At 46.5% G+C, this 12,859-nt stretch overlaps 1 protein-coding gene across 1 annotated transcript; it reads right to left on the bottom strand.

Moving 5' to 3' along the window:
* Nucleotides 1-11,482: 11,482 nt before the first annotated feature.
* Nucleotides 11,483-12,570, bottom strand: LOC143562839 (F-box protein VBF-like). The gene is made up of 3 exons (XM_077050532.1): nucleotides 12,295-12,570; nucleotides 12,074-12,192; nucleotides 11,483-11,980 (listed from the first exon to the last, which is right to left on the bottom strand). Exons 1-3 carry the CDS (start codon nucleotides 12,553-12,555, stop codon nucleotides 11,512-11,514), a joined length of 849 nt encoding a protein of 282 aa, XP_076906647.1. The 5' UTR covers nucleotides 12,556-12,570; the 3' UTR covers nucleotides 11,483-11,511.
* Nucleotides 12,571-12,859: the final 289 nt, after the last annotated feature.

The following is a 12,859-nucleotide window of genomic DNA, read 5'->3' as shown; positions in this document are numbered from 1 at the left end:
TGGTGTGATCCCCATCCGCATGACGATGCGCGCGATCTCTTCTGCGCCTGCGGATGTGGGTGTCTTCAAGAACCCAACTGGCGCCTGGGTTAAAAAGTTGACCGCCGAACCATCCCCCGCCAAGAAAATTTGTGAGGAGGCGTTGGTGGGGGTTGGTATGAGCAGAAGGTGGGCGGACAGCGCGACTGAGCCCGTTATCCAAGTCGACGGCTTGTGTAAGTTAATCTCATTGCTTTACTTCTGCGCGAATATAATTCGTTTTGCTGATATCATTTGACTTGTTTTGTGCAGTCACCAAGGAGTATATCCACGCCGCCTATGATGAGCATATGGAGGGTGGCTCCGTCGCGCTCGGCGCTGGAGAGGTTGGTTTCCCCGATCGCTTTGATGACATGTTCATCCCTGTTGATCTGGGATTTCTCTTTGAGAGCGATGCGCCTGGTAAGCCTTTGTACTAATGCTTATGCCTTTATAATACCAAATTTGGCTAACATTTCCGTTGCATGTATTGTAGATGCGCTCGAAAACTACGAGCTGGAGCTCGCGGAAGAGGAGGAGGAGGAGGAAGCGCCCCAACTAAAGCGTAAAGCTAAGGGGAAAACTGGCGCAGGGGCCAGTAAGAAACAGAAGAAAGATGATGCCCCTGTTGTTCAGGATCCTCCTTCTCAGGCGAAGGGACCTGAGAAAACCCAGGTGTTTACCACCAAGGTTTCCTTGTCTTCCCTGCCTCAAAAAGTGGGCCGACCTCCTGTCCACCTGAGGTATGGTGCCACTACCTCCTCCCTTCGCGCGGCGGAAATGGGAAGCGGTGTTGCGCCTTCGACAGGTATACTTTGCTTATCCTTTATGTCTCTATGAGCGCGATTCTGATAGAGTTACTAATGAATCTTTGCTCACTCAAATGTTTGTAGAGCCGGCGACGTTGGTGGATCAACCCCAGGCGCAACAAGGTGCCGCGCCTGCGCCGGAGGTCGCTTCGAAGTCCCCTGTTTTACCCTCGAAAAAGGGTAGAATGGACTTCATGGCGATGTTTTGACTCCCGAACGGAGTTGCGCCAAGGTATGTATTGCGCTTTTATTTTCTGACTTTTTTCTTTTAGATCAAGTCATGAACCATTTCTTTTTGTTTGATTTTTTCATAGGAGTCATTGCTGGCGTACAAGCTGCCGGCGGCACTCCTGGCGCCGGTGCCAGCGCCGCTGGTTCTGCTCCTGCTCCTGCAAGTGCTGAATCTCCCCTCATCGGGATTACTAAGGAGCAGGAGGCCGTTTTACGCGCCGACCTGGCGGCGTCGAGACCCCCCTCACCTCCTCCTGCGCACAGCCCTCATCGCGAGACCGATTTTGGTTCTAGGTCGCAGGAGAAAAGGCCTGTTTCCGAGGAGGATGAGGAGTTTGAAGTTGAAGGCTCCGGCAGTGGCCGCGCCAGCCCTGCAGCGCCACGAGGTTTCATGGCGGAGTCTTCTCGTGGGCCAGGCGCTGACTTTTCTGCTTCATCCCCGCAGGTATAGGTTCTTTTTTGCTCCGCTGCGCGGACTTCCATCTTAGTGTTTTGATGACTTAGGTAATTACTTTGTTTTTGCAGGAAGCCGATCACATTTACCGCCCGAGATGGAATATTACTGAAGACAACACATTTCAGTCCATGGGTGTGTGTGCGAAATTCTGGGCTCATGCTGTGCCTCCAGCTGAAAGGAGGTTCCAGGAGGACCGCGCTCGCGATGACTTGCTAAACGATCATCTGTTTGCTGGGTCGGCCTTCTTTGCTGCCTCCCAAGAGCTTCGCTATGATTACGTAAAGGTACGTGATGCTCTTGCGGAAGCCAAGCAAGAGGCTAAGGTGTCTGCTTGGCATCTTTCTGATGCTCGAGAGAGAGCTGAGAAGCTCCAAGCAGAGCTCAGTGAGAACAGAGCAAGTGCCAACAGCGCTTTCGTGAAGCGCGGGCATGAGCTTCAGGCTGCACGGGAGAAGCTACAGGCGGCGGAGGCGGAGGCGGCCAAGTACGCGCGCAGAGTGCGTGACTTGGAGCTGGAGGCGGAGGCGCGTGACCAAGCTCTTGTCCAGTCTATAACTGAAAAATCATCACTAGAGAGTGAGGTTGCGCGCCTGAAGAAGGAGCTGGCGGACGCGCAGGCCGAGAAGGATGAAGCCTTGGCGATGGCAGCGTCTAGCCAGGAAGCACTTGATTCTGCGCGGGCTGAAAAGGAAGAAGCCTTGGCGGCAGCAGCGTCCGACAAAGAGGAGCTAAAACAGACTAAGGAAACTGTTGAGTTGTTAAACTCTCAGATTCCTGCCCTCGAGACGACTGTTTCTTCTCTCGCGCAGGATCGCCAATGGCTAGTCTCACAGGGTATGACTCGTTGCGCTTATACGATGAAATATTCAGACGAGTTTCAGGCCCTTGTGATGGATTGCAACGCTGCCGCGCGCTTGGTTGGTCGAGCTGAAGGGTTTAAGGATGGCTATGAATATGGGATGCTGAAGAAGAACCCATCCGATTACCCTTATCAGAGCGACGTTGCCTGCGCGGACATGGCCGCGATGGGGGAGAAGTATTTAAATACTCCCATTCCCATCCTTGGGCAGGTATTTTAACTTTAATGAGATTACTTTGATTTATTTTCCAAGTATTTTTGTACTCATATTTTTCCTTATGATTTGCAGATATCCGCGCTTGCTGACCAGCCCGACCTCGGCGCGCTAAAGAAATTACTTGACGAGTGCGAAGGGGCTGGTGGCGGCGATGATGGCGCGGGGAATGCTGCTCCCGCAAGCGGCTCTGGCGTGGCCAAAGGATCCGCTCCTGACACTACTGTGATAGAAGACTCCATTCAGGATGAACAACTTGACTATGGTCAGTTTGGAGATGACGAGGAGCAGGCTGCGCCAGGAATCTGAGGGCGGTGATGAGGATGATGAAGAGGCTGATGTCAACGTGGAGACTTGAGAAGCCCTTCATGTTTTTTATTTTTATTTGTAGTTTGTATCTCATCTTTTAAACTTGTAAATTTCAATGCTTTGGAATGAAATGTTGTTTTTCCCTTCTTCGCATCTTGCGCATTCCCCATTCATCTCTTTATATTGAATGTTTGCTTGTTGAAAATAAGATATGCTTGCACGTTGAAATAAGAACAAGGTTATAAGGAAATTATTATACTTAATCCTTGTCATATTGTAAGTGATTTTGCCATATCTTGATTATGTTGACACGTGCGTTGGCGTTTTCATTATTCCTCTTTTGCGCGACGTTATCGCACATTCATTATATGGAATTATGAGTTATTTAGCCTTTACGTGTCAATGTGTGTTACTCAGATATCCATTACAATTTCATGCGCGACCTCGACCTGAGACCTTAACAACTATGTTTTGGCATTTGCTTTGCCTTAGTTGTGTTTAGCTATTTTATGGTCAGGCTGCGCAGCATGTAAGATGGATGTTGTGAGTGATTTGAGCTAAGGCTCACATTATTGGGCTAAGGCCCTGAGCTAAGGCTCATATTATTGGGCTAAGGCCCTGACGTTTTAGAGTTAAGACTCGTTAACGCGTTTTTGAGCTTGAAGCTCGCGCATGTATGTTTTACTTCGTTTTATTTTGTTTTGATGTCAATACAATGTTGTCATATTGCTCAAAATTAATAAAGGGAAGTGTGAAACATGTATGCAAAAGGTAATAGAATCCACATTAAGAGAAGATAGCGCGTATCATTATTCATAATGGCTTAAAAAGCCTTGATTACAAACTTGACAATTTTTACATGAAACATTTTCTCAGCTGTGCCGCGTTCCATGTGCGCGGGATCTTCTTTCCATTCAAATCTTTTAAAGCGTATGCGCCTTTTCCCAATTCTTCCGAGACTTGATAAGGTCCCTCCCAATTGGGGGACATTTTTCCCGGGGGTATCGCTCGGCTAGCTTCATTGTTTCGAAGGACAAATTCATTTTTCTTGAAGTGGCATTCTTTCACGCGCTGGTTGTAATATTTTTCCAGCTTTTTCTTGTACTTGGCTTCACTGATGATAGCCGCCTCTCTGCGCCCTTCAAGTAAGTTAAGATCCAACCTCCTTTCGCGCTCGTTATCAATCTTGTTCATCATGAGCACTCTATGGGATGGGCATCCAATTTCTGCTGGAATCATTGCCTCCGTTCCATAGGTTAGGCTGAACGGGGATTCGCCATTGCTGGTTTTGCTTAATGTCCTGTGTGCCCACAGGACATTAGGTAGCTCTTCGACCCAAGAATGGGATTCTCCCTCCAACCTTTTCTTCAGCCCATTTAACAAGCTTTGGTTCGCGCGTTCCACTTGTCCATTCCCCTGAGGGTGATAAACTGAAGTGAAAATTTGGTTGATGCGCAATTCCTTGAGCCAGCTGGATATCTTCTTGTCAGTGAATTGCTTGCCATTATCGCTCACAATTTCCATGGGCAAGCCAAAACGGCATATGATGTGGCTCCAGATAAACTGCTTCATCGCTTCGGCTGTGATTTTTGCTAGTGGCTTGGCTTCAACCCATTTTGTGAAATAGTCTACTGCCACTACCAAAAATTTTACTCGCCCTTGCGCTTGCGGAAGGGGACCCACAATGTCGATTGCCCATTTGTGGAAAGGCCATGCGGAGGTCACTGGAATCAAGTAGTTCTTTTGTCGCATGGTGTTTGGCGCATAGCTCTGACATGCTTTGCACTTTTGGATCTCTTTTAGAGCGTCCAAGTACATGCCTGGCCAATAGTAACCTGCGCTCATTGCCTTGGCAACCACCATGCGCGGGCCAGCATGTATTCCACAGATTCCTTCGTGTATCTCTCTGATCACATAGCTTGCTTCCTCAGCATCTAGGCATTTCATGAGCGGCCCAAGATAAGAGCGTCGATATAATGTGCCATCAAGCAGTTCATAGTTCTGCGATTTGTGCCTTATCTTCCTCGCCTGTGCGCGATTGTCCGGTACCTTTCCCTCCTTCAAGAATTCCATTATTGGAGTTATCCATGACGAAGGGGTTGTATGAGTTACAAGGACAGACTTCGCTACCACCGACAGGTTGCTCATTACTTCTACCCTGACATCTTTGCCAAAGTGGTCGAAGCTGGTTGATGCCATCTTGCTCAGCGCGTCAGCAGATTTGTTTTCATTGCGCGGAATATGAATGATTCTGAAGCAGTCAAATTGCTCGATGAGCTTTTTCGCCTGCTCTAGATATAGAGGCATGGTGTTCTCCTTGGCATCATAAAGGCCATTGACCTGTGCTGCTACCAAGTATGAATCAACATGGGCCTCTAGCTTTTTAACTCCGAATTTGTGCGCGATGCGCAGGCCAGCCAGCAGGGCTTCATACTCAGCCTCATTATTGGTGCTCTTGAAGTCCAACCTGATGGCGTAAGTATATTCATGATTCTCTGGATCCACCAGTTTAAGGCCTGCGCCGGACCCCTCGTTGTTTGAAGCTCCGTCAGTGAACAATCTCCAAACATTTTCTTCATCATTGGCTCGCGGAGGGTCTACCTCGCGCTGAGCCTCTTCAATTTTTCCTTCTGGAATTTCCGCGATGAAATCAGCTAAGACTTGTCCTTTTATTGCTGGACGGGGCTTATAGGCGATCGTGTGTTCACCTAATTCCAGGGCCCATTTTGTCAGCCTTCCTGAGAGCGCGGGGCGTCGCAAGACTTGCTGGATGTTGTAACCAGTTAGAACTTCAATAGGATGACCATTGAAATATCTATGAAGCTTGCGCGACGCGTGTGTTAGTGATAAAACTAACTTTTCCATGATGGAGTAGCGCGTCTCAGGATCTGTCAGCACCCGACTCACATAGTATATTGGCGTTTAGATTCCCTAGCGATCCACCAACAATACTGCGCCGATGGCGCGCTCTCCTGCTGATAAGTACAATGTCAAAGTTTCACCAGGAAGTGGAGCTGTGAGCGCGGGCAGATTTATCAAACATTCTTTAATCTCACTGAAAGCTTGCTCGGCCTCAGGAGTCCATTTGAACTGGCTTTTCTTTAAGCAGTTTCTCAATGTATTGACAAATGGGGTAGATTTGCTTGCATGGTTCGCTAGGAACCTGTTGATTGATACCAATCTACCATTCAGCTTCTGGACTTCTTTCATGGTGGATGGCGAAGGCATGTCAAGGATGGCCTCCACCTTTTCTGGGTTCACCTTGAAACCATCCTTGGTGACCATTACACCTAGAAATTTTCCCTCTTGTACGCCGAAAGTACATTTGCTCGGATTGAGCTTCATGTTAACTTCCTTTAAGCGTCCAAGGGTTTCCTCGATGTCTTTGAGCATTTGTTTTTCCTCCCTGCTTTTGATCACCAAATCATCCACATAGACTTCTAGGTTTCTTCCAATTTGCTCGCTGAAAACGGCATCCATAAGTCTTTGGTAGGTGGCGCCCGCATTCTTCAAACCAAAGGGCATTTTTGTGTAACAAAAAACACCCTTGTCGGTTCTGAAGGCGGTCTTGTCCTCATCTTGTGGTGCCATTTGAATCTGGTGATAGCCTTTGTAGGCATCCAGGAAACATTTTAGCTTGAATGGCGCCACGGAGTCCACCTTTGCGTCGATGTTTGGGAGGGGGTAACAATCCTTTGGGCACGCTTTGTTGAGGTCCTTGAAGTCAATGCACATCCTCCACGACCCGTTACTTTTCTTTACCATCACAGGATTGGCTACCCACGTCTGGTATCGTATCGGGCGGATGATGTTTGCGCGCAGTAGATCCTCAACCTGCTCATTCATGGCCCTCGCTTTCTCATCCCCCTATGACTCTCTTCTTTTGAGCAATTGGCTCTACAGACTTGAACGTGTTGAGAGAATGTTGTGCCAGGTCTCGCGGAACCCCAGTCATATCGGAGTGTTGCCACGCGAAGACCGACATATATGCTGTGAGCAATCTTTTTATTCTCACCCTCGTGTCGTCTGATATCGTTGCGCCAATTGTGATCTTCTGCTACGGGAATTTTGGGTTGAGAATCCATTCCTCTGGCGCGTTGTCTGCCATTGGAAGTTTCATTCTCCCCTCCAGCGGAGTACTTGTCACTGCACACAAATGATCCCGGTATACAAAAGTTACACCTGTTGGTGTTGGGAACCCCAACGCGCCGTGCGCTGGCGACGGTATGGCGTTGAATTGGGCAATCGTTCCCCTACCCAAGATCATATTGTGGCAAGAAGTGGTGGGCAAGACCAAGAAGTTAACAACTTCGGCTCGCTTGTGTTTCTCATCCCCCATGGTTAGTTCAAATTGTATTTGACCTAGGGGATGAATGATTTCATTTGAAACACCAGAGATTGGTGCATTCACAATTTCAATCCTTGCTTGGTCTGCCGGATCCAGTTTCCTGAACATTGCTCATACATGATGTCTGATTCGCTGCCAGTGTCCACCAGGACTTTTGACACTTCGTAATGAGCAATGTGTGTAGTGATAACAAGAGGACTGCTGATAGAAGGGCCTCCCCTGATTCTTGGGAAAATTACTTGTTGCTCGCGCCAATCTCCTTGGATTTGCGCGTTTCTCTTTCTTGATCTTTGCCCTTGCGTTCCTCCCTCGGCTACACAGATTCTTTTAAACATTTTACTGGCAGAGGCTCCTTCCGGTTGTTCATTTTCAGGTCTTGAGTTTTTCACCAGGTGAGCCAGCTTGCCTGATTTCACATCTTTCTCAATTGCATCCTTCAAGTGGTGGCATGCATCAGTGTTGTGTCCTGTGGACTTGTGAAACTCACAGTACTTGCCACTGCTTGACAGTCCCTTGTAGTGTAGTGGCTTGGGGCTTTTGAACTGGACATTCTCAGTGCTCAACACATGTGAAGGTGTTTTAGTGAGGGGAGTCCATATTCTTGGCAGAGGTCTGCTAGGATCTCTGCCGCCTTCCCTCTTATCACCTTCCCCGCGATTACGAATGTCTTTTTGGGGCTGAGGTGAGCTTGGTTGCGCCTGTTTTTCTACGGGAGAAAAACTGGTTGGTTGCAACCTGGACCATACAGTGTTCTGTTTGCCCCTTCTTTCGTTGCTGCGCGGTGTCTCAGCTTGATGCCCTCTTTCTCTTGCCCTATCTTGGGCAATTTGTTTTTCATTTCTCGCGAAGACTCGCGATGCTTCCATTAGCTTGGCCCAAGTGGTGGGCATGCCATCTCTGCTTACGAGAGCTCGTCGGAGTTGATCACTGCGCGCGCCTTGTATAAAGGCCACGCGCAATAGTTGCTCAGTGATACCTCCGATTGCCAGAGACTCCTGATTGAAACGAGTGATGTAGTCTTCAATCGTTTCATCATTCCTGCGCACGCAGTGCATGATGTCATCAGGGTCGCGCGTGTGTCTGCGCTGTTGTACGAAGTGAGCTTGGAACTTTTCCAATAGTTCCTCGAACCCATCGATTTGCCCAGTAGGCAAGCTCTCGAACCAGACACGAGCCGCGCCCGTTAGGCATCGAGCAAACATGTGACACCATGTTGGCATCGTCCAGCTTTCTAGGTTTCCCGTGTTGTAAAAACCTTGCAAGAAATCATCTGGATCTGTTGTGCCGTCATATTTGCCCAAACCACTTGGCATCTTGGTTTTGTGCTGAATGGGGGCCTTCGCGATGCGCTCAGTGAATTTTGAATGTTTCACTAAGATGGCTGGCCTGTACGGTGTGGTTACGTCCACTTGCCCTCTCACTGGTGGGCTGTACGGTTCGTGCAGATCCAGATCGGCTCTGGCTCTAGGCGCCATGTTCATTTGCGCGCGGGGCTGTGAGCCTCCTGCATGAGTATCTCGCGTCCTCCTGACGCTGTGCACTTCTTCATCACTAAACTCAGCGTGTTCAGTGTGAACAAAGTGACCCTCTTCCGGCGCGCGCGCCCTTTTCGTTCCTTGAATGGCTTGCTTGTCAAACGCTAGCCTTTGTGTTAAGTCGGCTAACTTTTTCTGTTTGACCATCTCATTGTACTTGTCCATTAGACGCCGTTGCTCGTTTATGAGCCATTCTTTAGGGTCATTTGCTTCATATTCTGGACCCATTGGTCCTTTTTGTTTCGCGCCGGCAAGATTTTGTAACGTGAGATCGTCTGGAGGAGTTTCAGTCTGGCCGTGAGGAGTTGTGATGAAGGGACGGTTACTGGTGGTGCGCGTAGAATCACGCGGCCCCCTCAGAAACTGCTGTCCCTCATTAACATCCTCACGTTCAATATCCTCCAGAACTTGATCGACGTTACGAGCACCAGAAACCATAGTGAGAATTTGTTTTTTTAGAGATCTGATGAGATCTTGTTGCCGTTGTAACAGTGGATGGCGCCAATGAAGAGACGTGGATCGACTCACTGGTAGACGATCTACTTTCCTCGGGTGTGATTATGCTATTTCAACGATGGTTTTCTTGGATCTGGGTTCTTCCACCTACAAAATGAACAGCACCGTCAACTTACCCCTCAGAAAGGGACAGAGGGGTCCTCTTTGGGGTAACCCTCCGGTGTGAGAATAAGTGTTTGTAGGAGAAGATAATAATATGAGAGTAAGGAAAATGGAGTGTATTGCTTAATAGCTGAATACTCTGTAATTTGATGTTATTGTGTGTTGTTCTGTGTTATGATCATCTCTCCTTGTGGAGTTGATGTTGTATTTATAGTGCTAGGGTTTCTAATGATTGGGCTCAGACCCAATTAGGGCTTTGTTGGCCTCTTCCAGTTGCTTTGCGCCACGTGTCCTTTGGGACACCTGGTGCTTTTTCATTGGTTATAATCACGTGGTAGCACATGGGTTTTGCTGAGTTGTCCACCTTTCATTGGCAGCTGTCAACATCAGCATATTCTTATTCCTTAAAAAGATACCTTCTGGAAGGTTGTCTGACGTGCACAATCAAGGTTGCCCTAATCCTGATTTGGATAAGGGCGAGGTTGATTATGTGCATGTGTGATATGCGCCTATCCTGAGGATGCGCTAGGTCCTCTCTTTATTCTCACGCGCAGATGTTTAATGCGCAAATGTGATATGCACGAGCATGTGATATGCGCCGCGCGCGGATGCGCCACGCGCATATGTGATATGCGTGAGCATATGTGATGCGTGAGCATATGTGATGCGTGAGCATCTGTGGTGCCTGAGCATATGTGATGCGTGAGCATATGTGATGCGTGAGCATCTGTGGTGCCTGAGCATATGTGATATGCGCCATGCGCATAGGTTTTGGCTTTGTGCCTTCATAAAGTCTTGATTTCAAGCCTCTTGTCTATATCTTGTGGGTTGACCCGCCTCGCTCGTTGTTGAGGCGGGAACATACCTCTTCAGATACAAACCGGCAACGGTCGAAATCACTCGAATCCCTAGCCACAAACGTTTCACAGCAGTACTTCCACCACTTCCATAGACAGCCGCCGTCGCCTAGGGTTCCTAAACTGAACCCGGCAACAGCCGAAATCGGACGTACAACATCACTACTTCCACAAAAACAATTATAAACTTTGGTGCCGCAAATACCTTATTGGGCAACGGCCACTTGGATGCACCATATTGGTCCGTAATTTTTTTCCGGTTTTTTTTTATTTTTGTTCAGTTACCATAATGAACGCTATGGAAACTGACCTAATGTCATTTTTTTGTTTTAGTTCCGGTAGCATAATGAACCTCACAGAAACCGAACAAATCCGCGCAGATTTGCCACCTCCATGCCCGTGACCGAAAACGCTCGGGTTTTACAAATTATGAACTTTGGTGCCGCAAGTGCCTTATTGGGCTACTTGGCAACACCATATTAGTCCGTGATTTTTTTTTTTGGTTTTTTTGATTTTTGTTCAGTTACCATAACGAACGTAATGGAAAATAACCTAATGTCATTTTTTCTAGCTTCGGTAGCATAACAAACCTCATGAAACCGACCAAATTCACGCAGACTCGCCGCCTCAATGTCCGTGATAGAAAACGCTCGGGTTTTACCAATGCGCAAGTTTACCAACCGGCACCCCCCCCCCCCAATTGGCCGTTGGTCCACACCTCATCATATTTTTTTTCGTTTTTTAGCTCCAATACGGTGATGCACATAACCCAAACTAACCGAATTCGTGTCAAGTTACCGCTTCAATGTTGAGACTGAACACACTTGGGCTTTACCATCGTCCGGGTTTGCCAACTAAATAAACTTTGTCTTAAGCATTTTGTTTTTTTATATGTTAATTAATTTGACGAATTAATTTTTTAGGTTTTAACGCTCAAATTTTCCAATAGTGTGTATACCGTAACGAATGTAGCGAATACCGATCAAATTTGTGTCGACCCACCGTAGTAACGCTCGAGGTTTACCGATGCCCGAATTTCAACGCTTGTGTTTTGCCAGCTGTCCCGACGCATTGCGCCGGGTAAAAAAAAACTAGTTAGATATAATAAAGAGTAGAACTTTCATAAATTATTTTTCCCATGACAATAAGAGAAAGGCATAACAAAAATTAAAGAATTCCTACACAGTATAATATTTCTAAATCGTTACATGATTCATCTAATTAAAAGAATGTAAATAGTGTTTAGTTGAACTTAATTAAACTTGTTTATATTTAGGCCTGACTTCAATTCCTTGAATGGTAAGTCCACCTTTTAGATGATTACCCTTCACTTCGCTTAAATTCATTTTCACCATCTCACATTTTTCTCTAACAAAGAATTCTCCGAGTTCGATTTCCATCCACCCATCTCCTCTCTTACTCAGTCGTCGACATTCTCCTTCCACTACCCGTTTATCCATCATTTGTCTCCGGTTCATGAAAAACAACGATTCCAGCTGTTGTTTTTGCTCGTCTAGAGGGCATAAATATGATTTATTGGTAACCGAGCATGTATCGCTTGAGATAGACGTTTCACACGGAATAGAATCTAAGCCGAACGAACGATCAGAAACCTTAACTACAAGATAAGCACAGTATGTCGTGTTAATAGATAAATCTTCAGTTTGTATTCTTCCTTCAATTTCCATGTTGGATATTGTTTTCAGCTCCACTACCTCAGAAAATCTACAGAATTAATGAATATAAATGAGCTTCAATCTAAGTATTTAAATATTGACACTTTATTAATTGAAAATAAGATATAAAATGTTAACCAACCTTGACGTAGAGTTGGCAGTCCAAGTCCAATGATTTGATTCATTACTTAAAGAAATGGATAGTGCTCTTGCTGAGAGAAAGCAACTCTTTCTCCCACTTACTTTGTCTAATGAAAAGCTCTACATGGAATAAACAAGCCAAAAAGTCAATACTTTAATCCCAAAAAATGAATTCTTTACAATGTGGAGAGAATAACAAGCATAAAAAAGTAAAAAACTTACCCTGATTCCACCATCTATGAGAAGCCAACCACAAAGGTGGATAAACAGTTGTTTCTTTGAAGTAAAGTTGAGTTGAGTGTGTGATCTCGAGAGAATACGAAGGATGTCGGACGGCAAGAATCTGTCCCAGACGATATCGGACTCTGCAGCGGACCGCAAGGAAGAAGACACAAGCAAAAATCTACATGCCTCTGGTGGAGACGTGAGAGATAAAACAGTGGAAACACAGTCTTCAGGCAACATGTTCAACCTGGTGGCCATTTTAAGGCTGTAAGATTTGTATTTATAAAATATGTATGTATCTGGGAGTGGGAATGATCAAATGGAAGGTGGTTGAAGGTTGGTTATATAATAACCAAGGGAGATCAAGTGGCGGCTGGGGTGGGGTTAGGAGTTAGGAGGTTGTTTCTGAGAAACCAAGTGGCAAGTGGTTACTTTTGTTTCGGTGGATGTTGCTGTATTTCGTTGAATGCATGAATGAATGGATTGAGTGGTAGAGATATGCCAATGAATGGTCAACCTTTTACAAATATAGTATTTCGCTGACGTTGACGGGTATAAAACC

Source organism: Bidens hawaiensis, unplaced genomic scaffold (assembly GCF_021521415.1).
Source record: "Bidens hawaiensis isolate Kalapana, Puna unplaced genomic scaffold, B.hawaiensis_p1.1 tig00021179_1, whole genome shotgun sequence".
In the NCBI taxonomy this organism is placed as follows: domain Eukaryota; kingdom Viridiplantae; phylum Streptophyta; class Magnoliopsida; order Asterales; family Asteraceae; genus Bidens; species Bidens hawaiensis.
The sequence above is the reverse complement of the archived record's forward strand: the minus strand, read 5'-3'. Positions and strand labels throughout refer to the sequence as shown.